Genomic DNA, 25,591 nt, shown 5'->3' with positions numbered 1-25,591 from the left:
ATACAAATGCCCACAAAATTGCTCATACTAAAATATTCGTATTTTAAATAACTAAAGAAAAAAAATCAATCAGCAATCTGCACATGCAATTGCATTATATTTTCTAAGTGCACACACAATACGACAATGTATTTAAAAGTTTTTCAGAATACAATGCTCACAAAATGAAACTTGTTTCATTTAGTAAGCCAAGCAAGAAATAAGTTTTCCCAGTATAAACCATATTTGTTTTTTTCCTATCAGGTACTCAAATATATGAAATAAATGGAGACAATGGTAAGTCTGAGTTACTGAATAGCATTACATTCTTCCTGAAATTCACTAGGAAACTGTATTTTTTTTTTTTTATTTTAAAAGAGTATTCCCATCAAGTAATCAACACAGAGTATTGTCCAGACCACACCACCTCAAAGACATGACAGAAGTCTATAAAAATAAAGATGAAAGGGTAGTGAAAGATGAAATTTGACACCTAACATCATTTAATGTGCTGTAGATCTTGCACTGAAAAAGAATGAACAAAAATTGGTGATTTTTCACATCAACCAAGCTGAGAAACTCACTGCTACAGGATACTGAATTAGAAGCACCACAGCTTCAAAGAGACTGAGCAAAATCATAGAAGAAAAATAAAATCCAAAGGTTATCAGATGCAAAGACATCATCCCTGTCTCATGAAGTCCCCAAGTCTCTAGTAGCTCAGAAAATATGTGGAGTATCATTCTCAGATCCTCTTAATATCATTACATTCTGCTGAGATGACTGAGGGTATCCAAACGGAAGTAAAGGGGGAAAATTACTTAGTACTGCTACTGAGTCTAGAAATAAAATCAGGATGCAAGAAAGCAAAGTGCACTCAGAACATTAAAAAGTTTAATTTAAAATTAATATATCATCGCTTACAATAATATATAGTACCTATGAACTATATATGCACATATGTACTATATATTACATATGTAATTACATATATATTCACATCTGTAAAACGTGAATCCATATCATCATAAATCTGATTTCATCACTTTGCCTTTAATTTCATGGAGATATCACATTTTGCTGCATACTGATGAAGTTGTGCATATTTTAATGTTTAACTAAGATAATTATAGTTCAACTCACGTAGAAAACTTTCATTTTACTACATTACAAGATGTAGTAGTGGATGGTTCATCTGAATCATCTGGACTGTATTTTTTCCATAGAAAATTTTCATTTTGTTTCCAAAGAGAACTTTCATACACTTCTCTCTTTTCTGTCACTGGGGGATGAGGTGCTCTTTCACATAGCTTCTCTACGACTGCTATGTCCATGAGCTTTCTGAGGCTTTCCTCATTCTGCTCACTCAGCATGTCCCAGAAGTCTTTTGGTCTCTCCTTTGATTTTTCTACCTGCCCTGAAGGGAATCTCCTTGGTGATTCTGTAGGCCCGTCTCCATCATTTCTGAAGATGTCATTGAGAATAGAGGTATCTCCAACTAAGTCCAAAAAAGACTTTTTCTTACAAGTCTGAGCTTTTCTCTCCCCATTTTCTGACTGAGACAGGGATCTTTTTCTTGGCAGCTGTGTTCCTTTGGAGTCCTGCTGTCCTTCACAACTTTTTACAGACAGCACCTCAATTATTTCTGATTTACTGCTTAATGAGCCAGATGCCATAAAATCCTTGAATGCCTGACTGTTTCTCCTTTCGATATGTTGAGTAGCAACAGTGGGTGATTGTTTACATTTTGCAAGTTGCTCTACTTCTCCCTTATGGCTCTGCTGGCTCTGTGTTTCTGTAGTTCCACTCAGAAATAGACCTTTAGCTGATGAAGATCTAGATGTAGATCTTCCAAAATTAACAATGGATTTTCTTCGTCTGGAGCGTGTTGTACCCAATTCTCTTTCCTCATTGTCATGTGAAGCTGGTATTTCAACTGGAAAGAAAGACTCCATCTCTGGATGCTTGGAAACATAGAATTCCTTCAACATCTTCTGCCTTGTTTCTGATGTAGCTTTTGCAATATGTTCTGCCAGTTCTTCCACTGATCCCATATTAAAGTGGGATACCATTTCCTCAAATTGTCTCCTGTAATTATCAAGAAGGAAAAATGCATTGACACCTTTAACTAGAAACAAAAGCAGCCTTCAAGCAATTCATTCAGTTCACATACTTCACGTATCCCAGAAAGCAATCACTAAAAGTAACTTCCTTATTAGGAGCTTTGTTTGGTTTTATTAGCAAAAAGGAGAACAACCTTAGAAGAACTGAAGTGACTTCCGAATCCCAAACTCCAGTGTGATTTCCTCAGCTTACGACCCAAAGATTTACTGACTTTCAGTGTAGGTAAGATTACATACCAAAGGACCAGACTTCAGAAGGATGCAGATGGACAGGTGGCAGAGAGTTTTTTGGGAAGGAAAAAAAAAACAAACTAAAACCCAAAAACCACAAAGTAGTTGCTCAAACTCCTTTTAAAAGACTTGCTAAACACAAGCTGGATATACACATTCACAGGGGACAGGGACTGTCCCCTCCATCCTATCTAGTGAGATATGTAATATTTGTTTCTGCTAAGAGGCCAAGCTCTAACTAAAGGAGATAATCCTAATCAAGTTAGCCATAGTTTGGGATCAGGTAACCTAACTGGAAGGCTGGAGAGGTGGGTTTATGCTTCCTTGTCAGAGAACGGGTATCAAACATGTTGCCTTTCCTGTATGAGTGCTCCAGTAGGCGGTGAGATTTAACCCTGTTTGGCCTCAAATACCGCTTGACTGGCTAGCTCCAGCTATACCCTTTTGCGTGCGGTGTGTGACTGCAGACGGCTTCCCACACAACCTTACAACTACAACACACCAAACTGAGGCACTTAATCATCCTCATTCATTCCACAGCGGATCCAGATGTACTACAAAGTACAACTGCGAGTGACATGCTAACAGATGACCTGCTTAATGTTTAAGAGTTAACGTGCTTAAGCTTTTTGCTAGATATTGCTTTAGGATCTTGGAATACATCCTTAATTACTTCATTGCTTTTGAAAATTTTTACCTCAACAAATTATTGATGAGTACAATTTTCAGTATTTTTAGCATGAAGGGTTCTCCTCTACCTGCCTCTTAAATATTTAGCATTTTCAGTATCTATAATAGTAAGCAAGTCTGGCACTTCAACAGTAACAGTTTGGATAGCTGATGCCAGCTGGCTAATACGACAGATCCTGAACACTTAAGAGATATTACCTACATACCAACTCTCATAATAATTTATTTGTCTCAAGGATAAATTTAAAATATATACCAAATCCCAGTTCTATAGGTTTGCCTAGTTAGCTACAGCTTTCTGCTTTCTATTTCCACATACCATCTGGCTATTGTTATTGAACTTCTATCTATTTAACAATGGAATTTAAGTATTTATATTAATAATAGCAGTAGTTTGGGGAGAAAGGGAAAATGAGGAGACAAAAATTATAATCCTTCCAAACATAAGGGGGAAACAATATATTAAAAGAAGTATTAAACAATATTGAGCCCCATGTTAAAAAATAAATACACAGTCCAATTTTTTTTTAACAGTCTTTCATTGAAAGTGATGAGAGCTGGGTAAAACCAGTAGGCAGTCAGAAGCTCACACTATAAAATTTCTTGCTTTATACAGTTTAAACACTGGGTTGTAGTACTGCCTGGTGCACATACCATGAATACTGGTGGTGATGACATCTGCACAGCTATGTAATGTGACACATTGAATCAACACGTTAGAGTGATTTGTGGGTTCAATTCATTTTATTAATCAATTATGGTACTCTCTGTATAGTGTGAGTGGAAGTTTCCCATTAGTTCCGCTCTTGCCACAGAAAATCGTCAATATTCCCTGAGTATGGTTGAGACAGAGACAAAAGCAACTGCCCAGAAGGAAGTTCATTTCAAGCTTAGAATTTTACTTCTACCTCACCAAAACAGCCTCACCTGCGGATTCCTTTGGGTGTCTTTCCAACCAAGAAGGTGGTTGAACCTACTCTGTGTACTTGCTTGTTTTTCTGGGTCACAGGATGCATAACATACAGGTGATGTTTCTTACTGTTTGCCAACATTTTTTGCCCTCCTTTAATAATGTTCTTCTCTGCTGTGTCATCTTCTGGGTTTTCTTCAGTTTTCTAGTAAAATGAGACATGGAAATCGTCAAAAGAGCAGTGTCTGGGACATAGCGATGAGCTCTACTATGCCCAATTTTGTCATTCTTAGCTAGCACTCAATGGTTTGAGTGCTAAGAATGGGATTCAGAGCTGCAGTGTAAACTCCCTACTCAGTCACAAACTTCCAGGGACACTGAAGGCAAGTCTTGGTTCTCTAAGAATAAGGTGGGATATTTTCCCAAATGGGTTAGTTGTGAGGCTAAATGAAAGATCTAAGTTCTCTAATGCATAAACAGGGTTTATACAAATACTTAATCCTGTGCCACAGGACCCAAATCTCAGTTACAGCCTCCAGATACTACTATAAAATAGAAAATGCCTGTTTTAATAGCTTACAGTCTTAATAAATTAATCTAGGAAGATATTATGTATCAAGATTAATGGATTATTTGGATTCACTGCTTCCTGCTTGTTAATTTATGTTACACAATTTTTGCACAGTACATATTCAGAACTCTTAGTTACTTTAGCAATTTAACACTCAAAGAAAAACTATAAATAATCACAACACTATTCAAAGATACCAAAGCTAAGGTAAAAATCATTTTTGTCAATATCAATCTAATGCACACACACAATTATTCAGAGTTGTAAAGATACTTTCAGAAGAGGTATCACTATACTTACCTATAAATGAACAGAAAAACATTACACTTTCATTACAACACTGACAAAACTGATTAAGATTAAAACTTTAAATGTAATGGTCATAAAAAGCTAATGTTTCAATCAAATTCAAGAAGATCATGTTACAGATCAACTCATCATGCATTGACAGTCAATGTCTTGCACAAAAATATAATCCTATTTAAACCTTCGTTATTTTTCAGAAATTCTCACAAATTCTTGTCAAAATTTCCCTTTCCCAAAAGGCAAGCCAAGGGAAATAGGAAAATTAAAGAATGTGTTTGAAGAGCAGGGAAAAACAGAGGAAAACCAGAAAAGCAACATTACCTTCCCCCCCGCCACCAAATGAGATCAGAGGAAAGAATAACTGCTTGGCAATGTCCTCAATCCCCCTGCTAACGCTACTTGAGAGATGAAAACACAAACTGTGTTCACACTTTGTCATCTGCAGTTCAAAATTTGGTTTTGGATCTACAATGTTTCTTCCCAATGTGTTTCTATTTGATCCATGTCCACTTCCTTTATTTCCATGGGCTGTTCACAATGTTCTTGAGCTTTAGGATCTCACATCTGTTCTCAATCTATTACTTTGGCAAGTAACCTCAAACTAGCATACAGAAAGAGATGTTAATAGTAAGGGACCTACAGGCATAAATTTTCACTCTTTAAGCTAAATGCACAACTCCAAAGATTAAAATTTCACTGCACTACTAAAAGTTATACTACACAAAACTGAAACCAAGGCCCCAATTAAGATAAAAACCCTATCTCCCAATAATAATGTTATGATGATAGTAACAAAATTAAGATTGAATTAACAGATGTTATCTACAGCATAAGTATTCTAGTGTTTTCTTGCTAATTCTGTATGCATTTAAAATGTTTACTTTTTTAAGATACGCATAGGTAATACAGAACTTTACTTGGTGAATGTACTTTGAAAGAAGAAAGCAATGCTGGTTTTAAAATGTATTTATTTTGATGGAACTTTTGCATGAAAAATATTTATAGTATTCAGGTCTCACTATGATAAGACCCAGCGTATTTGTCACTCTGTCAGGAAATCAGGATTGTGTAATTTAATTCAAGCAAGCACAACTTGCGTAGAATACAAGCATAACCATGTCAATGCCTGTCTTAAAAGTATTTTAAACCCCCATAAATGTGCATCCATCCACCTCTTATTAAACAAGACCAAAGTACATGAGGCAGCAATGCTTTGGTTTACACATCTGTTCAAACACAGAAGATTAAAAATCTCTTTGGGAAAAAAGCCAAATGTTGTAAACACACTGGAAGTCATGAAATTGCTTGTCTTTGCAGAGAATCAGAATTAATATAAAAAGTACTGCTAATTGCAAATAAACTCACAAATGGCATATTTCGTTCTGGAAGTACAAAACTTTTAAGTACATTGACCCACACTGCCAAACCCGAAAGAACAACAGTGCACACAAAGAGCTCCTCTTCTTCCACCCGATTTAGCTGGCTCAAAGTTTTTTCCTGAAGGTAGAAGAAGTTACTATAAACAAGTCACCCCAAGAGTTGCAGGAGCTAATGCCAGTGAAAGCACACGGCCACTGTGAGTTACTCTTGAAAAACTACTCAGCTCTCTGCAGCAAAGCCAATTGATTAAATGGCACCCGGTTAGGCTGAAACACCACAACTGGCTCTGTTGAACTTGTGAATGTTTTTGAAAGTTTGTCAACTTAAATCCAGCCCACAAATCCCAAATCCAATAATTTCTTTTTAAAAAATGATAAACATTTTGTCAGTAAAACACTTATTTCAGTTTTTCTTAAGATGTCTCCATGTTCGTTAAAGGTCAAATCTGAAGGTTGTTACTCTGAGCAATACATAGATGAGGCTCTAGGTAGAGGTAAGCTTCACACACATATAGATGAAAATATTCCCTGTGTCTTTCTACTAGCGTTACCATTAAAAAAAGTGAAAACTGCAGTCAACATTCCAGCACTGAAAACAGTCCACACTATTTTGCTTCCTTTTGAATTTGACTACATGTATTACTCTCCTTAATTCCTCCCTCTCATGGCTGATTTCTTTCTGATTCTCTTTCAATGTTTGCCTTCTAACTCACCGATTGAAATCTATTTCATGATAAACATTTCCTTTCAGCTTTCTATTTTCTGTTCCTCGAGCACTTTCTCTACCAAACTATTTTGTGTGTGTCCCACTATTTGCTCCTACATGAAATCCCATGTTGACTTTACAGCACTGGTCTTGTTCACCTGAATTATCAAGTATATCATACGCATAAGGCAATCTTGCAAAGCAAGACTGAAATAATACAATTTGATTCAGCTAGGAACCTCTGCCTCTTGTTCATACACTACTGATACTAGCACATTTAACAATCTATTTATATTATTGAATGTCAGACCCTTTATGAATTAATAAATGTTATGACCAAAAGAATGGAATAATAAAGGAAACAAAAATCCTTCAACACAAGAAGTGTGCTGTGCATTTGGAAGTGCACATTATCTTTGTTTAACTTAAAGTGCTGTATATTAATTAATGTACATAGGTAAGTAAAAGTGTTGCTGAACTTCTTGAAAGAACATTTTAATGATATAAGAGCTGACTACAGCATTTTCAAGTCATTATTGGAAAGCTGGAAAGATGATAGTGACCAATCCATAAGCATATCTCAGGACTAGAAAGAGTGATTCAATAGAAAGAAAGAAAGAAGAATAAGTCAATTTTTTTGGTCAAAATCCAACTGTTTTGCCAAATAGCAAGTCTGGCTTTACTTTATGGCTCAGCCATGTACCTGCTGAAAAATGTTAACCAATTTAACACAGGTAGAAGAAAAATTGTCAAAAAATTCAAATGGCACAAATAGCAACACAAATTCTTTCTCCCGGAATTAAGATTTCATCCAGTACCTAAATAAGTAGTAATAGGACGTTTTTCTCTCACTTTAAAATGTAGATAAGTTTAAAAGTTTCAAATACATGATTTAGAACAAGTTATTCTGAATGACAACTAAAAATTACAGCATAGAAATCCAAAAGTATTCTTGCCAAACATTATACCATCACACAAACATACTGTGTGTTAAAACATATTCTTCATGCACTGCAAAGCACATCTTCTGATTAGTCTTCTGAAATACACATGATGCAAAGCTAAAGAAATACTTAGTATAACATACAGTATCTGCTATATGTATTTTAAAAGAATTTTTACAAAAAAATTTACAGCAGTCATGAAAGCAGTTAGTCTTTACTGAATGTTTAACTATATTGAAGACACTATGCATTTGCAGTGCATGTTATGAAATTTCCACTGTTCAAAGTGGAAAATTTGCACTTAAACTTGAACACATACTTACTGGTAAGTGTGCCTATACTGAATTATCTGTAACACAACTACATATTTCTGCATTCTTCACATTTTCTCTCTTCTCAAACCAGTATCTTGGCAGGGGGAAAAAGGTGCAGCAAAATAATTCCTTCAATATCGAAGACAAAAAATTTCTATTGAATTACTGAATGTAACATTTTTACTGTTTAACTGTGCACTCCCACACTGTCAAGAAAATCTTCACACAAAGTTCAAAAGAAAGAAGAAATTTATTTTCAAAGGCATATATATAAGACAAAGAGCCACAGATGCAAGTTGTTTAGTAGAAGGCAACATTTTTTGGATTCAAAAAATGATGTGAGAAAAGGTTATATTACAGAAAATATTCCAGTAAATGGAAAGAAATAAAGTTAATGAAAGTACAGTGAAATTGTGAAGTACTGTTGCAAACTAGGGAACATAACATGTAAAAGTGCAGCCATTCCTTCCGGTCTTACACTTGTTTTTTTATCCTATCCCCTCTTCATTTACTGCACTTACTCTGAAGAGGCTTTCCATATATTGCAATGGGAAAGAAGAGGGATTACTACATAGCTGCGCAGAAAATAGTTTAAAAAGTATTTAGAAAACCTAGGGACTCTTACCACTTATGAAAAAATACATCAAAGAAAGCATTAATTTCCACCTTTCATGTTCCATTTAGTCTATGGGGTTTTCAACATAAACACGCTATATCTTCCTACCACAGAAGATATTTTCCTCCATCACCTCTTCTTTTGTTATGTATGTCTCTTATTCTTAAAAGTATATAGCAAGTTTTGGATACCAATAATGAATTTCATTTCTTTGAGTTACATATTACATACAGGCTGTAATCAAGAGTCCAGCAAAAATGGTAACATCTGCACATTTAGAGTCCCACACCAGTTCACGTTTAAGGGTAATACTCTTCAAGAAGAATGAAGACACACAGCTGAGCATCAAGCAAGAATTTCAGTGCTACAATGCAGCAGTAACTTCTACTTAGAGATTCCATCTTGAATCTGCAACAACTCTTGGATCTGTTAGCTCCGTGTGACAATCTGTCCCCTGCTGCAGTTACAGCAGTTTTAAAAATAGTATATACCTACCAAAACCAATTTTTGTCTGTCTTTGACAGTACAAAATTTCAGTAACTGTTCTTCCGACAACAGGCATAAAGAGGTGGCTCTACACTCTGGAGCAATGAATGCTAATCCTTGTATAAGCATCCTCAGACATGACTGAGACGACTGGCCACCTTAAGCCTGTGACTTCCTTTTTCCTCTCTTTAGCCCCTTCAAGGAAGGAAAAAGGTGAACATTGTTCTCTTTTGAAGTACAGCAAGATGAAAATATATGGGAGAAGAGGTGAGCAGAGGCTAGGAGTAAGATGAGTAGAGAAAAAAAAAAGCAACAGAGATGCAGGGATACATGTTTTTTAAGCCGTCTCATGTTTGTGACAATTCAAGTCACCAGACTTAGAGGATAATGAACTTCCTTCAAAAGCCTGAATCTGAAGTTGAAAACATGTTTCCATAATTGTTCCTCAGCCACAGTTGTACTATGTCTGAGCATCTTCCTCTCTTTTACTGCCTTGACTACCCAAAGTATCATTATGGTAAGTATCTTGCCAAATACTGACTTCCAGTCAGCAACAACCCCCTCTGACTTCCCCACTCACAGCTGAAACAGTGTTAACAGGCTTTTCTCTTCAGGTATGCACGAAACCACTGCTGCCAGATATCCAGGATACTTTCCATTGCACAGTTTCATTGTTTGTTTTCATTTCTAAAACAAACAAGAAAGGTCTTCGCAAATCTCTAGCTGCCTTGCAGTCACCTAAATCATACAAAAGCATGAAATACAGTGAATTCAGTATGACTGTCCTTTTAAAAAACAGCTTGCAAGCAAATAACAAACCCTTATGCCATATTCTTCTTTCTATTTTCCCACTCCCCTCAAGACCTGAGAAAATACATGACTTTCCAGATATATTGAGAGTTGCAGTGGGGTCTGGATGATTGTTACTATTTTTATCAGGTGATACTTACTGCATTACAGTGAATTTATCTACCCAAATTACAATTCTAAATTATTTCAGCTAATCTTTTTTGCCCTTATAGTTTTCCTTGGTTTTTTTCCCTGGGAGCTTTTCCCATAATATGTATGAATTACTATAACCTTTCTATATGCTTTTCTTGAACATATGGTATTCTTAGATATTGTTTTTATTTTACCTATGTTTCCTCTACTTGTCAGGACATATATAAATACCCTGAAGTGTTTGCTACCTGACTGTTCCTTCTTGGTCTTGTTTCCTTCTCTCTTCTACACATACACATGTCAAACAAGAATTTCTTCCTAAACTATTCTGCATGCCAAGGAAGACAAAGTGTAACAGTGTCCACATAAAACTTCATGTAGTTTCTCTAAAAAAGAGGTCCATATGGTCAAGATAATAAAAAAGTTATCAAATAATGAGAATGTCTCTACTTTCACCTGATTCTTAAATAAACCAGAATTGCTTTTCTACTTACAGAGGATACACTACTGAACAAACTATGTACTTCAGAGGCTTATGGTGACTTACACATGCCACAGTTTGAAATAAGCCTGAATCTTATAATATTTTAGAATAATTTCTGATGTGGACATTAATTTTTCCCTCTGAATTTAGCTTTCTTAATTGAAAAGCAGTCTCACTCAGACTGCATTTGTCTATTGTTCTAACAAAACAGGATTGTAGAACGAGAATTAGAGGTAATTGTATAGCTAACGGTCAGTACCTCAATTGTATTAGAAAATGAAGCTAACCTACCTTAAAATTTTAGAATACTGTAGGACAATCACATTTATACTCAAACTTTCTGAACTAAACAAAGCTACTCAGGATGTTGGCTCTGAATACAAAGGTATCTAGTAGTTGATTGTATCACAGGAGACCAATAGCTGAAATACTCCTCAAGCTACGAAAAATGTTAGACTTATTCTGGGTCCAAATTACTCCTCCAAAATATTCTGCCAACACCAAGAGACCAGTATTTATCTATACCTGCTGATAAAAGTAAAGAAATTTTACCAGAGTAATATGTAGTTATTTTCCCCTGGTTGTCGTATCTAGCTTTTCTGCTTCTCTTCCGAGACGAAGGACATTCCATAAACTCTGATCTTTTGCTTGGTAGTGGAGAATTGACTACTAAGTCAACTGAGGACAGATTGTGTTCTCTATTTCGCATTTACTTCTGAGTCTGCTTCTTCTCCAACCAGGTAACAGAGCAAGAATTTCTCACTGGGAGCATGTTTACTTAATTTGTTGACTCTTTAACAAAAAGAACTCCTATAAGCCGTATCACTTTCTTGCACCAAAAATCTGACGATAAATCAATATGGTTATTATTACTGTTGAGAATGACAGGAGATAATCAGCCTGTCTCAGAATTCAAAGCTAAGGTAATTGCTTATTCCAGCAGAAGCCTGTGGACTTGCACCTATCTTCTTTTGCCCCCTCACTGCTCCATCAAACAGCAGCAAAACCAAAAGCCACGCACATACACCATAATGAATATGCAACTACACACTCCACAGAACACCACATACCAACTCACCGCATTTAAAAAACAAAACAAAATAAAAGCCATACTGAAATGGTTAATTCCATAGTAAGCTGAAACTGTAAACTCAATAAAGCAGCATTACAGGCCAATCATTTGGGAACAATTATTTTAAAGCTGAATAGCATTCCCCATCCTAGAAGAGCAAGGATAATGGAATGTTATCTCCCAAAAGCCTAGTCTGTGTAAACAACTATCTAAACTTGTTGAATCTGAAAGCTGTGCAAACACACTGCAATCAGAGTTACTATAACTGATAGAAAGTCTTTGTTTAAATAATCTACAAAATGTCAATGTAATACAAATACGATAAAGAGGAGTTCTTAATAACACAACTTTTGTATTTACAGTATTCTCAACAGCACTTAAATCTGCATTGGAGATACAAAGGGCATGTTTTTTCCAAGGCTGACAGCATGCTTAGTTCTCTCATTTACACCACATTGCAATAACATAAAGAGGGGTTTACCATTAATCCAGGTTTTACTACAAAGCATCCCGTTATTTCTCTGTCAAACACCGGCAAGAGTGCCAAATGTCTGTCATCCAATTCAGAGGATTAAGTCTTCTTTTATAGTGCGATTCTTGTACCAATTTATAAAAATACAGATATAGTTTCTTAGAGCTGGTCACAGTCTATATTTTGGCCTGAATTCATGCCGCAGAGGTTGAATATGACAGCTGGCAGGAAGCTGAGGGGAGAATACATCCTCCCCCTTTTCAGTCACCACATTTCCGTTGCCATAGTGATTAATCCTCAATTGAATGGCTGTCTTTGTACATTTCTTTTCAGTAAAACTTTAAGTAAACTTAAGTTGAAAACATGTAGTTGACTGAAGGAAAAATAAAAGACTCCACATATTCAACAGGTACAGTACAAGTTCTTGTGACTAATACTTTTCCACATACCAGAAAGTGCAAATTAGCTCTAATGTGGGACATCATCAGTTTTTCAAATTTAGTATGTCCTGTTCCCATTTTTTGTCTTTTTTGCAAAGCCTCCAAGTCTTCTCCAAAGTCTTCCCCATGCTCTATCCCTGCCCCCCCCCCCAATTCCTATTGAAGAAATACTACACTATTCCAGACTTCTGTACTCATGTAGAACATTTCACATAGGCTGTTTTTGCCAATTAACACAGAAATTAATTAGGAAATTAATTAATGAATGCAGTCATTTACTTCAGAATAGACTAGAAACGTTAAAAGAAGATATTTAATCTTGCCTCTGGGAGGCTTCTATTTCTTATGGCAGCTAAGAAAAAGCTTCACAAATAACAGTGCAAGTTATCCAAAAACCAAAGTAACAAGCTCCTGTGCTGAAAATCAACCAGGTTGCTCCGGAACCCACCAGAAAAAAAAAGGGGTCAAAAAACCCAAAACCTCTAAAAATACTTAGTAGATGACTAAAGTCTTAGAGAAAATGTTAACACTTCCAATTTTTCCCCAAAATTAATAATGCTAGCATAATTTTGAGCAAAATATCACATGAATGACTCAAGACTTTTTTTTTCCTCCTCTGAAAGGCTGAAATACCTGTAGGTCTGCTCTGAAAATTATAGTCTGGCTTTGTAAGTCCACCATGTCCAGTCTACAGGTTCATTTCACATTTTTTCTTTTAGAAGCTTTTGTATTCAATATCCTTCTTGCTGTAGTCACACAAGATAGATGAAAACCAAATTGAAAAACTATCTTCTTAGCAGATAGTTATGGGGTAATAGAGACAATCTTCCACTTGTTTCGTGAAAAAACAATGAATTTTTAACCGTCTATTTGCACACATGTGCAAACAGAAGACTTCAATTGAAACTAAAATACAGAACAAAGATGACCCAATGCCATTAAATCAGCCTAAAAGCAACAAAAATAATGCAGGAAAAACAAGTTATTTATTCCAATAGATTAATTTTTAATATAATCTTCTTCATTCAGACTTCTACATAGACAACCAGAAAACCCTTGTTACTAATAATCTTCTATGAAATAGCAGATCAAGTGTATTTTGTAGTCATATGCATAAGGAAGCAACAAAAACCAGCTCTCAGTAATTTTTAATGGAGTGGATATCTGCCACACTAAATGACATGCATTTTCTACCCTCAGATGTTTAGAATACTGAAGCCTGGTGTAATTCTCCCTGCATTGTGTATCACAGAACTGACTATAATTTCTGCCTTAACACTTACAACTTGCTATGAAAGATTACAAATAGCCAGAGCAAAAAGAGTCACTTGACTGCTTTCTGAGACACTTAGATTCTGGGATGTACAATGAATTTTTAGAACTACAGAGTAAATTGATATGTATAATCTGTTCTCTCCAACATTTCTTCAGAACAGCTGTCTGCCATACCTCTGCATGGAACACAAATCCCTGGCTTTGTTTTGATCACTGAGGGTCTTAAACACCTCTAATTATTGACGCTTCGGTGCCTTCCACATAAGCAACACTACCAGAAACATCAACTGTTTGAGGGACGATTATCATACTGTTCTTCTGCCCTTTCTTCTCAAAATCTGCATTGATTTGACACTGCGAGTTGTGGTCAATGGTCAGAATACGGACAATCTTCAGACACAGGATAATATGTACAATTCAGGAACTGTTGGTAGTAAATTAAAATATTTTTACTGTAATTCTAGATATCCCTTAAATGTAGAATACTAAGTATATAAATACCATGTCTATCTAAAAAAAAAAATTTTAGTCTTTTAAGTACCTCCCTAATTATACTTGCAAAATAAAGTATAAGCAGATATCCACTGCTATAGATGACTATTTATGAAAGCTCCCTCTATAACAAGACAACAGTATCTCTCTTCATTGAAAATGCTACTCCAACTCACCTACAGCTAGAGTCTTCTTCCACTTTTATGCAATTCTGTGGACTTCTGTGATAAAGGGAATATATTCCCAAAAACACAATTTATTTTAGTTTCTTCAGGATCATGTGATAAAACCTTTCACATTTGTTTGCTTCTACTATTGTCATACACAGACTGTCTTTAAATAGTTATCTTTCTTTAATTCAGATGCTGGACAGGACTTATTTTGACTAATGATATTCAACCAAAATATGGTTTATTCTCTTACTTGTATAATTAATGCATACTTTATACTGTTACTTTTACTGGTCTTAGATTTTATCTCACCTTTCATAGCTGGTAAGTTGTGGGTGAGCTCTCATGATACTCTATTTTTATTTCTTGACAGCAGACTTCATATTCTGATTGCTGTTACCTAACTCGATTTTCAATAGTCATATAGAATTTATGGAAATACACACTAAACAAGCATGCAGTATTATAAACATGAACATTCTAGCTAAACTAGTCAATTTACACAATTCCTTTTAAAACAAACAAAAATAGAGAGTATGACTGTGCCCCCTACCACCTCGGGAGAAAGAAGAGTCAAAGGCTCTGCAGAAGTCTTGAAGCCATGTACCAGGACTGTTATGGAACCTGGAGCACAAAGCAAGCAAGAACAGAAGAAATAGTAGCAAGACCTATTTCTCATAAAAAGAACCAAGATTTTGTTCCCTTAAGCCTTTAATTGTACAGAACAATAGCAGGTTAAAATAACATGTTCTATTACTTCAGAGAAAAGGTAGCTGGGGTATATGAATACTAGCACAGGTAACATGAAGGACAGGCTGACTACTTATTACTGGATAAATGCTCAATTGAAACCTACAGTTTAAAAGGTTAAGAGAGATTTGACTGTGAATTACATTAGTGCCAACAGTCCAGACCTAACATATACCTTCTGAAGTCAAACTAAGGAAAGAGACTATCACCAAGACAAACATCTTTTCTTATGCCAAAGTTCAAATCTTACACTTTTTATAAGCAACTTAAACCCAAGTTTACTTATTCATTAGTTACTTATGTTCTTAAGATGTTCTACATACCTTCAAAGTTCTCTTTCGAGGAACAAAACTCCCTGCCTCCCATACCTTCTACCTTGGCTCTCAAGGATCTTCTTCCCATGCAACCTCTTTCACTTTGAAGGAAGAGTCCTCACAGGTTTTGCAGTCTGCTCCTGTTTTAAGCAGTTTCTACCACTCAAGTGGCTACGTTAGTCTCCATGCTTCAGCAATAAAGGAAGGACTAATAAACCTAATTTATACTCCTTTTATCTACTGCAGATAGAAAAACAGGAAGACGACTTCTTTTATATTGCTTTCCAGCAACTTATTTTTGCTGTTACTCATATTCACCTCATTTCCATAAAATAGCTACTGAAGCTAAAGAACTTAACGTAGGATGGTAAAATTCATGGGAATTTAGTGAAGCCAAAATGTGATTAGATGACTAGTCAATAGCAAGAAATCAACAAATTGTCAATGTTCTTACAAGAGGTTATCTTAACTGATTACTTTTGCTTATTATTTAATACTTTTTGCTTATTACTTATAACATCATTACAACTGTCATTCTAGATTCATATGTAAGCAGGAAGTAAAAGTGTTTCACTCAGTCTTCAACCAAGATTTGTGGGAAAAGCTGTATTTCCCAACCTACAACTCATCCACTTCAATGGAATACTTTTTAAAAGTTCTTGCATCCCTTTCCCAGAGATAATAGTCATTTCTTGAAAAATGTATTTAAACTTATATTAAGTCAGAAATGCATTATTATAGACAGATTGCAGAGCAAAATTGCAAAGCAGGAAGACAGAGTTGGCATAGGTGAACTGAACAACACGAAGGACATTTTACTTTTGTCCCAAAGAGAGCTATCTATGAAGTGAAAGGAAGAGATCCTTTTTTGATCACTCCTACTTAAGAAGTAAGATAAATTGATTAAATGTGCTTAAAAAGGGACATAAATATTATCAGGGCATTATTCAGGAGCCTTCATGATGCTATCAAATAAAGCTTGAATATAAATACACTGTTAAAAAAAGCTTCTAATTAAGAATGTGATCATTGATACCCAGAGCAAACAGAAACAATTTCCAAGAAACAGTTAGAACAGTGATGCTAGAAAGCAACATCAGTAAGAAATTTCAGCTGACAAAATTTTTGCTTTGCTTTCAATAACTATCAGGTTACAATTAACATTCCAGTATTTAGTACTATAATTTTATTTACCAAAAATAATGATGGAAATTTAAACTGTTCAGCTGTATTTTTAATATTAAGCATAATGCTACTTTAATCTGTTGAAAAACTTTTTTATTAAACGTCATTTGAAATCAGCATTCTCTTTATAACACAATTAGTTGCTCTGACAGTGAGTATCTTAGCTTAAACTGATGGCAAATAAGTGAAAAATGACCAGCAAAGACTGATGGCCAGAAAAACAACAATGATCATGTTTTTCATGAAATGCCTTTTAAAATAAAAATAAAATAATGAGGAAAGGAAAATAGTAGCACTAACATTCTAAGTATATCATATTTCAAAGTTGACTATGAAGCTCTGGCAGCTCTTTTTTTTTTTAAGCTGAGCACAAAATATTCAAAGCTCCACATTTAAGAATAGGCAGCCATCTAGGGATTATTTCAGATTAGTGCCTCTACGTCAAAGAAAGAACAGGAAGCAAAGGAAGAGGCAGCCTTCTCCGTAATTATTGGTGTTTTTCTTCCTACTTAAATCGCCAAGAGAATTGATACTACTGTTGCTTCTGAGTGAAAAACAGATACCTTAGAAAAACTGACTGACAAGTTAATCAAGAGAGATTAATTTGTAATAGTTGCAGTCACACAAACTCTAAATGATGAGATGTAAGTTACATGAACAATACAAATGACTCCCACAAACTAGTTTTGAACATAAGTGGATCAACAGACTCCTATTCAAAGTACTCTCTTCAAGTTTTCTTTCATTTATATTTAGTTTTATTAATGTTGTCAGCCATTGCCATTAAATAAGGACACTACAGTATTCTTGAGTATTTTTGACCAACTTTTCTGTTAATAAGGGACATTCTAACGCAAATGTGTTAGAACTGAAAAGGCCTCACTTTTACTGGTTGGCCTGGTTTGATCCTCCCAGTGCAAAAATTCTTTGGCATCCCTGCTAATGGCTTAATTAAATACAGTACATCAACAACACTGGAAGAAACTCTTTTAGCCACTGCTGATGTTCAACACCTCAGAACGACACAGTCTTCTGTCTACAATTTTTATACTGATTGCTAGTATGTTTGTAAAGACTAAACTGCACATTCATCAATCACTTATTCTATGCTTATGGTTTATCTTAAGGTAAGTCTAGGAAACGGAAAATGTTTATTACAAGACAAACAAAGTGTCCAGACAATCAGAGTAGATTAAAACCACTATGTAATAAGAACAAAAACATGGAAGCTGTACCTGAATTTATTCCAGATTTGTATGTATTCCAAATGTAATTAAACAAGATGCATGACAAACAAGAAGCATAAAACATATCTGTTGCTGTAAATGAGCACTCCCAATAAACTCCAGTTTTACATTTCAGACATTAAGCATAGACAATAATGACCATTACTTTAACCTATTATAGCAACTGCATGTGTCCACCCCCCCAAAAAAATACCTGCAAACTGATTTATGTTTGACTTTTTATGCCACAGCAATTCTGGCATGTACTGTGGCAACTGGATTTTTGTTAACTGGATCCAGGACAAACTGAAGTTTTTTCAAGCCTCAAATCAGAAAAACATGGCACAGAATTTGATTTCAAACACCCAATCTTTAATCTTACCATTTCTCTAAGAAAAATCCCACAGAGGGTGCTCTGCTGCTTAATTCCCAACTTTTTCAGAGCTGGCCAATGAAAAAAAAAAAAAACCACAAAAAACAAAACACAAAAGTAATTTATTAGACCTCCATTTGAGCCTCCTCCTCCTCCCATCCTCAGTGGCTTTGATCTTTCATGGTGGCCATTAACAGAAAAACAAGTTTGTTTGAGCTTTTTAAGATGAAAAATGAGGATAAAAACAGTAAAAACATTTCCCAAACATTTCTCTTTACCTTGGCACTACAGACTGCTACATTAGCAGGGAGCTGGGAAAACTGCTTCAACTCAAATACGTCTCGCACTGCCCACCGGCTCAAGCGATTCTCAGCCTTGCTGGATCCAACCACATTCTGATTTGAATGAATATATGCCACTTCTTGAACTCCATCTGATATATTAGGAGAAAGATATAATCAAAGATTTATTCCAAAACCCTGAAGGTACACAGTTGCACTGAAGAAGGATATTGTAATTTTTAAAAAGTTTTACATGAAAGTTGTAAAATTTGTTATGATTTCACTCAGCACCAAGTTTCTCAGCTCTATGAAATGAATAACAATCATTAGACTTATTCAGATTTATCCAGACAGTTTAATACTGCTTCCCTTTCAGTGTGGTTTTTTTCAGATGGAGAAAGCAGTTTCAAAGCATGTATGACTTAATGGCTGAAATATTAATGTTTAAAGTTAAGTCTCTAACAGAATCAAATCTTCTACATGGTATTTCAAACTCACATAAGTTTTTTTCATGTACGTAAGTTTTTATTTAACAGCCCTGTCAAGACTTAATGTTTTACAGTTCAAATATTTAGATCTGTGAATTCTTAATAAATCCTCAATCTTAGCATCTTTCAACAGACAGCAAGTGTTTAACAAAATATTACAAAGCAATCCATCCCCTCAGAAGACAGGAAAGTAAGGCTAATAGGTGAAAAGAGAGATACAGAAAGACACTACTAAATAATTTAGCAGAGCATTTATTAATATCTTGTAACAAAAACATGTATAGCAGGAAGAACTTAAAACCTGCCAACCATGATAAATTAAATATATGTTACTAGTTTAGTTGAAATAAAATAAAAAACTGACTAGTTACCTAAATATCTGTCCATTGATTCCACCTTTTGCTCTTGATGTTCAAATTCAGTTTTACTCACAGAAGTTCTACGCACAGCATAATTGCTAGACTTCATTTGTGCAACAGAGGTATCTTGAATAGGATGAAGCATTTTAAACCCAAACTGAACTCTGCCTCTTTGTCTTTTACACTTAGAGCTTTGCTTTCTGGCATGAATTTTCTCAACTGGTAAGTTATCTTCAGAGGATGAAAATTCATCTATATTCTGAGAATCACTTTCCTTTTCTTTTCTATTGGGTTTCTTTGATTGCAGCAGAGATTTGGAGAAGCTACCTAGTCCATATTTATGGGCATGTCTTTCTTTCCATTTCGGAAAGCTTAAAATTCTTAACTTTCTTGATTCAGAATTATGGGAAATTTCAATATCATCAGACTCATCACTTATGTCACTTGCCCCTTTCAAATCTTTTGTGCTGTTCTTGATGTCTTCAAAAGACATGACTTTGCTGAAATTTGACTCTGTACTATAGAATCCAAGTTGCCTACTGTCTCCCTTAAATACCAACCCATCTTTTTCTTTTGCTAACTCTTCACAGTTTTCAGATGCTGACCTGTAAATTTCAACTTTTTTAGTACGCATTGGTTGCTGGTATGCTGGAACTTGGGTAGGAAAGATGACATCATCATTCTCTTCAGAACTCCATTCAGTTTCAATGACGACATCACTTTGCTTTGAAATGCATCGATCCTCACCTTCTCTATCCCCTTCCTCCTCAGAGGCCGATAAAACAAGCCAGTCTGTACTACGCATATCTTGTTTATCAGTTCCATCCAGTGACTGAGCAGCTTTCCTATGCTCCAAAACATGCACATGGCTTTGACATTTCTGAACATCACTATGCTTGCTATTTACATTTGTTCTTACAGTCTTATCAGAATTTGAATGATGAGAGCTATAATTATTACACTCTTCTTTGGTAGTTTCAATTTCTCTCTGCAACAATTTAGCGAATCCACACTGCATTAAGGAAAGCTGTCCCTTTGTTACCATTAAATTATCTGCATTGCAAGGCTTCCTTCTGCCACATTTTTTCACAGAAGTTTCCAGAATATCATCATCACTAAAGTCATCACAAAAATTCCTTTCTTCACTCTTTAATTGTGCTTGAATGCTTCCAGGATCTCTATCTTCTTTACAGTCTGGTTGTTCGTACTAAAAATAAACATAATTTACAGCAAAAGTATTTAAAACATAAATAATATATGGAACGCACCTAGTTCCAAAGCAGTGTAAAAAAAGTGGGTTTTCACTACGTTACTCAATAAAAAAAATATACAAAACAGTATTAAAATACACAAATAGAAAGTAAATACAAAACAAATCATGAAGAGAAATTATATGAAAGTCTTTTGCAGAACAACAATGAAAATAACCAAAAATATATATTTGAGACTATATATGCTGCACGCTAAAACAACCTATGTCTTCACAATCCACACCCGTATTTTTCTAGTTTATACTGAACTTGTTGCAACTTTTCACCTTTCAAAGGTAGTTTGAAAATTGACTTCATGATTCAAACCTTAATAGTGTGTAATGACATTCATAAAAAAAAAAATCTCCCAGCAGTGGTCAACCTCCTTGTATATGGGGGCTAACACAGTTTAGAAGAGTTATGAGCACATAACATTCTGCTCTTAAAATTAGTTGAGGCCTACTGTAATCAAACAAAAATTACCCTCCAGGCAACCTTAAAACAGTTTGAAGCTACAGAAGTCCAGAATACAACTCCAAAACTGTGTACTACTGAGATAAGAATTATGACAATATGTAAATGAAAAGTCAGAAGGGTAATTACTGAACTTTTGTACATGAGAGAAGTTTTAAAATAGATTAATCCTGATATATCAAAAAGCATTTAACACGAGCTAAAAAAGTCACTGTTTGTCACCAAATCCACTGTGAGATCATGACTGTACAGTGATGTACTAGCAATGTGAGGTTATGACCAATGTGATGGCATACTTATTTAAATTAACACTGACATTTACCCACAGAAATCTCCAAAAAGCGTAAGAGACAGTGGCTAATTTTCAGTACTATTCAGTGTGATCTTATCTAATGATAATTTCATGCTTAGAGGCCATATTGTAGACCTAACTGTTTGTTTCCCAAATCATCTGAACAGCGTTCACTCAAAAACCTTCATAAAAGTGCTCCCATTAAACCCAGCCTTTACAAGGGGGAAAAAAAAATTCTTGTTCCAGAAGGAAATGAGGAAATGATTAGATATGTTATTTCAAAAAAAAAAAAAAAAAAAAAAAAGCACCAGTGTTGAACAGATCATTGATTTGGTAGGAATCACTGTCTGATTACATCAACTAAATAGCCCATGTCTTCCACAGAGGTCCACAAAGCTTGAAGCAAACTTTCAATCCTCTAAATCAATTGTACTCCTTTCCACAATTCCCTAACCAAAATCTTCTAAACAACAGTAGGCGTTAGATTCTCAACTGACTTCTTGATCAGAAGGCTGTCATATCATATCGTCATATCATACCATAAGGCTGTCACTCTTAAGACACTCCAGAGCAATGCTTCAGTAAACAATATTGCTCTGTAATAAGAGCATGTTAGTAATACCTTCATTCAGACTGAGGATATCCAAGTGTTGTAAAGGTCAGAATACCATATTACCAGATGTTCAGAATATTCCACTTTAAATACAGACAGCATGACATTATCTAAAGCTTTACAATATGTAAAACCAAGGGCAAGCAGACAATAATAGATGGCAAGTGCAATCTAGGGTAAAAGCATTACCAGCCTAACAACATAACGTCCACATTTGCCACTGTAGTATCAGGAACTAGAGGGACTGTCATGCTCTGGTCCATAGTCCACAAAGACACCTCACCTTTTCTGAGCCGCATGGAGGACTCTCTTCCTTTAGCCATGTAGTTGCCGTCATGACTCCTGCTTCTACTCGCCCTTCCCTCTAAAACAATCAAAAATGTATAGAATGAAAATTGTATCTGTTCAAGTTAACAAAGGCAAGCCCAGAAAAAAATAGTTTCTCTTTTTTTCTACAGAGATATAAGCATCAGAAGTACAATCAGCAAAGACCAGAGTAAGATATTTTGGCACTTACTGCTCTTTGACCTAACCCATAACCTGCAGAAAAAGTAACATACTGCATAAATTGGGAGGATCTTATGCATACACTGTTTTAATAATTTTTACCTTTTTTCCAAAGCAGAACACCTGCTACAATGTTCATATTATATGCCATGTTTTAATTTAGATTTATTTTAGTGAACTTTTAGGATTAATATCCCCAAAGTACATGTTCTTACACCACATTACTCTTTTGGCTATGCTGCCTTTACACTGCGATATCACATTCCCCAGCCTCTTCCTAGTATAGGCAGAGTAACAAAATAAAGGGAAGGATGGAAAGAAACCCAGAATAAAGACACAATAAATTCCAAGATGCAAATTACCTGCAGCATACAGGCCGGATAGAAAAAGGTATAATACTGCATACACTCAAAACCAGGGTGCACTATATGCTATGGAATAGAACCAACAGTCTTTTTAGAGTAACTAAGAAATAAGTCTTAAAATATTAAGCCTCAGTTATTTACTTCCACCTTGTAACATTTTTAAATCCAGCATGATAAAATATATTTTATTAAAAAGTTTTTGACATCTCAAAATATACTATACAAAGCTTACTATGATCATAAAAAAAATTGTGATCAGAATTCTGGCTTAAAAGGTCACTCTGAGCTACTGATGAATAAAAGGTATCTGTGCACAAAGTTGACAATATGTGAAAGTTTCACAAAGGTAAGTTATGGCATTTTTATTAGGAAAAGAAATATATTAGCAAACTTTTGGAAAATAGAATCCAAACTTTTTCCAGTTTTTTGTGAGATTTAAGGGAATTTATCTGGTCTACATCAGAGCAAGAAATTAGCATACCTATTTCATTTAAGGCACTGAATAGGCAGGTACTGTTTAATTTTATCTGATTTACAAAGTATTTTGTCATAATTTTGACTGGAAACATCTCATGAGGAAAGGAAAAATGTAAAACTAGTATACAGAAATAAAAGGGTAGGACTTCACACCTCCAGGATGTCTTTGGTAAGACAAGACCCATGAGTCCTGAGTTTGAAAAGGTTATGGATTCCAAAAAGCTCTCCTTGATGTTCCTTTGATCCTTGCACTGCCTCGAAATACCGCTTGGCATTTTCACTTCCAACCACCACACAGTGAAGTTGCTAAAACAGAACAACACAAGAGATTTCAGAAGTGTTTGCTCCAACAACATGAGAGAATTTCCTGGTATCCACACTATATACACAGTTTTAGTTGGAGCAGGCAGAAATTCCTAAGGGAGCATATTTTGTTTTAGTTTCCCTGGCAGACGTTGGTGTAATAGATTGTGGTGTAATATGAACCTGCTTGGTTTTATTGAATAAAAAAATAAAAATATTTCAAGTCTTTTCCTTCATTGTTGTCTAATATCAGACACCCACTATACACACTATTGACACTCCTCTATATCTTGACTGCTCATCTTTCCTCAGTACTAAATTCTTACTATTTTTTCCATAGTCCTTTGCATTGCATGCTTACTTGGTAAGGACTGACTAAAAGCCACACGATTATTCCCACTGATCTCTCTGAATATTTTAATTATCATGCACTCTTGCTAAGTAGATTGAACGGAAGTGACTTAAATCTTCCAGGTGAAAAGGAAAGACAAGTAAATAGTTTGTCAGGCAGAATTAAAACATTTTTGAAGCCAGGCAGGTTTAGCTGCATTCCAATGACTGCAAATTTTCAATACTTACATAATTGATATATTTGACTAAGTGGAAGAATGTCAAAACCATGGTTTTATGGATACCAGACCTGTAACATTATTTGTAACTCTCTCTAAACAGTTGGTAGTTCTTCAGTTCTACCCACTTCTGGTCCTAGCACTGAACAGGCATTTTCCTAGACAGCACATCTCTTGAGTTACGTAGGCCAGTAACTATACAGTCAAACTCTAGTTTAACTTTAGCTAAGCACAGTTTACTTTTTCTTGAATTATGCATGGTATTTACAAAAGTGTGCTTTAGGATACATATGTAACTTATTCAGGTTTCTATTATGTAAGATTTGAATTTTATTTATATCAGGTTCTTCAATTACATACGGCTAGGTCAAACAACCAAACACCACTAATAAAAAAATTGGTTTCTGAATTTTCAACAGCAGATAAAAGCATTTTCTTCACACCTTACTGAAAATTTCCTAACTGTGCTCAAGTGTCAATAGCAGGGAACGCAGTAGTGTAGACTAAAAAAAAAAAATCCCAGATTCACAATTACTCTATTTATTGCTTCTTATTCGACTTGAAAGACACAAGTCAACTTGGGAAAAAAAAACAAACAAACAAGAGCCTTTCAAGAAGTTTTATACATGCCTTTTGGAAATCCAAACAGATAATATAATCCAGGTCTTCTTTATCTACAAGATCACCAACTCCAAAGACCTCTGGGAAGCATGACTCGCTCCTTCAGGATTTTAGTGAATATAGTTGGTCGTAATCTACTATCAGTCATTTTGTTAGCCTTTCAGAGACGTCTCCTACTAATAATTGCTGTTGAAATGAATCCTCAAAAGTACTTCGCGCAAGAGAAACTTTGAAACAGGATGCTCTCTAAGCTTTTCCATGAATGTGGATATAAAGAATAGATCAAGTGGGTTTTTTGCAATGAACATTCCTTTAAACCTCGCTAAAGTAACGCCCATAGAGCAATACAATTCCTGCTCCTGATGTGTTCAAAAACTAAATTATTAGCTTTTATGTTTTTAGACCACTGTCCCTCAAAAGTAGTTTTTGGACTTACTGTGTTTTACGTTTAACTCGCCTCATTAGTATATGATTTCAACTATTAATACAATGTCTTCTTCATTCTGAGCTTCTGATACAGTCTCTGAAAATTGCCCAATTAC

The 25,591-nt window shown here is 35.1% G+C and overlaps 2 protein-coding genes across 9 annotated transcripts in view; both read right to left on the bottom strand.

Moving 5' to 3' along the window:
- Positions 1-851: 851 nt before the first annotated feature.
- Positions 852-15,887, bottom strand: LOC143173140 (DNA excision repair protein ERCC-6-like 2). Of its 3 annotated transcripts, XM_076363221.1 has the most exons (4): positions 11,234-11,801; positions 9,836-9,993; positions 3,951-4,138; positions 852-2,067 (listed from the first exon to the last, which is right to left on the bottom strand). In XM_076363221.1, exons 3-4 carry the CDS (start codon positions 4,073-4,075, stop codon positions 1,134-1,136), a joined length of 1,059 nt encoding a protein of 352 aa, XP_076219336.1. In that variant the 5' UTR covers positions 4,076-4,138; positions 9,836-9,993; positions 11,234-11,801; the 3' UTR covers positions 852-1,133. The 3 variants fall into 3 exon arrangements, with proteins under 3 accessions (XP_076219336.1, XP_076219337.1, XP_076219335.1); XM_076363222.1 differs by lacking the exons at positions 9,836-9,993; positions 11,234-11,801 and adding an exon at positions 15,676-15,887; XM_076363220.1 differs by having other exon boundaries at positions 9,836-11,801.
- The window catches only part of ERCC6L2 (ERCC excision repair 6 like 2), a 46,612-nt gene continuing 33,981 nt past the window's right edge, over positions 12,961-25,591 (bottom strand). Inside the window, exons 14-19 of one of the 6 annotated variants that reach the window (XR_012997476.1) lie at positions 23,710-23,862; positions 22,491-22,571; positions 19,591-20,785; positions 18,729-18,883; positions 15,159-15,226; positions 12,961-14,364 (exon numbers count right to left, since the gene is read on the bottom strand). Coding sequence is in view for 4 of the 6 variants with exons in the window: in XM_076363216.1 (XP_076219331.1) it covers positions 18,612-18,883; positions 19,591-20,785; positions 22,491-22,571; positions 23,710-23,862 (1,701 nt within the window). In the remaining 2 variants the exon portion in view is untranslated. The other 5 variants (XM_076363217.1, XM_076363218.1, XM_076363216.1 and 2 more) reach the window with 5 other exon arrangements.

The sequence above is a fragment of the Aptenodytes patagonicus genome, chromosome Z, assembly GCF_965638725.1.
Source record: "Aptenodytes patagonicus chromosome Z, bAptPat1.pri.cur, whole genome shotgun sequence".
NCBI classification, from domain to species: domain Eukaryota; kingdom Metazoa; phylum Chordata; class Aves; order Sphenisciformes; family Spheniscidae; genus Aptenodytes; species Aptenodytes patagonicus.
The sequence above is the reverse complement of the archived record's forward strand: the minus strand, read 5'-3'. Positions and strand labels throughout refer to the sequence as shown.

What these genes read in the sequence shown, in the direction of transcription:
- LOC143173140 (XM_076363222.1), bottom strand. Translation starts at nt 4,075, where the DNA reads ATGTTGGCAAACAGTAAGAAACATCACCTGTATGTTATGCATCCTGTG. An exon ending in ACACCCAAAGGAATCCGCAG is followed by an intron (nt 2,068 to 3,950) that starts GTGAGGCTGTTT and finishes TGATAATTACAG; the next exon opens with GAGACAATTTGAGGAAATGG.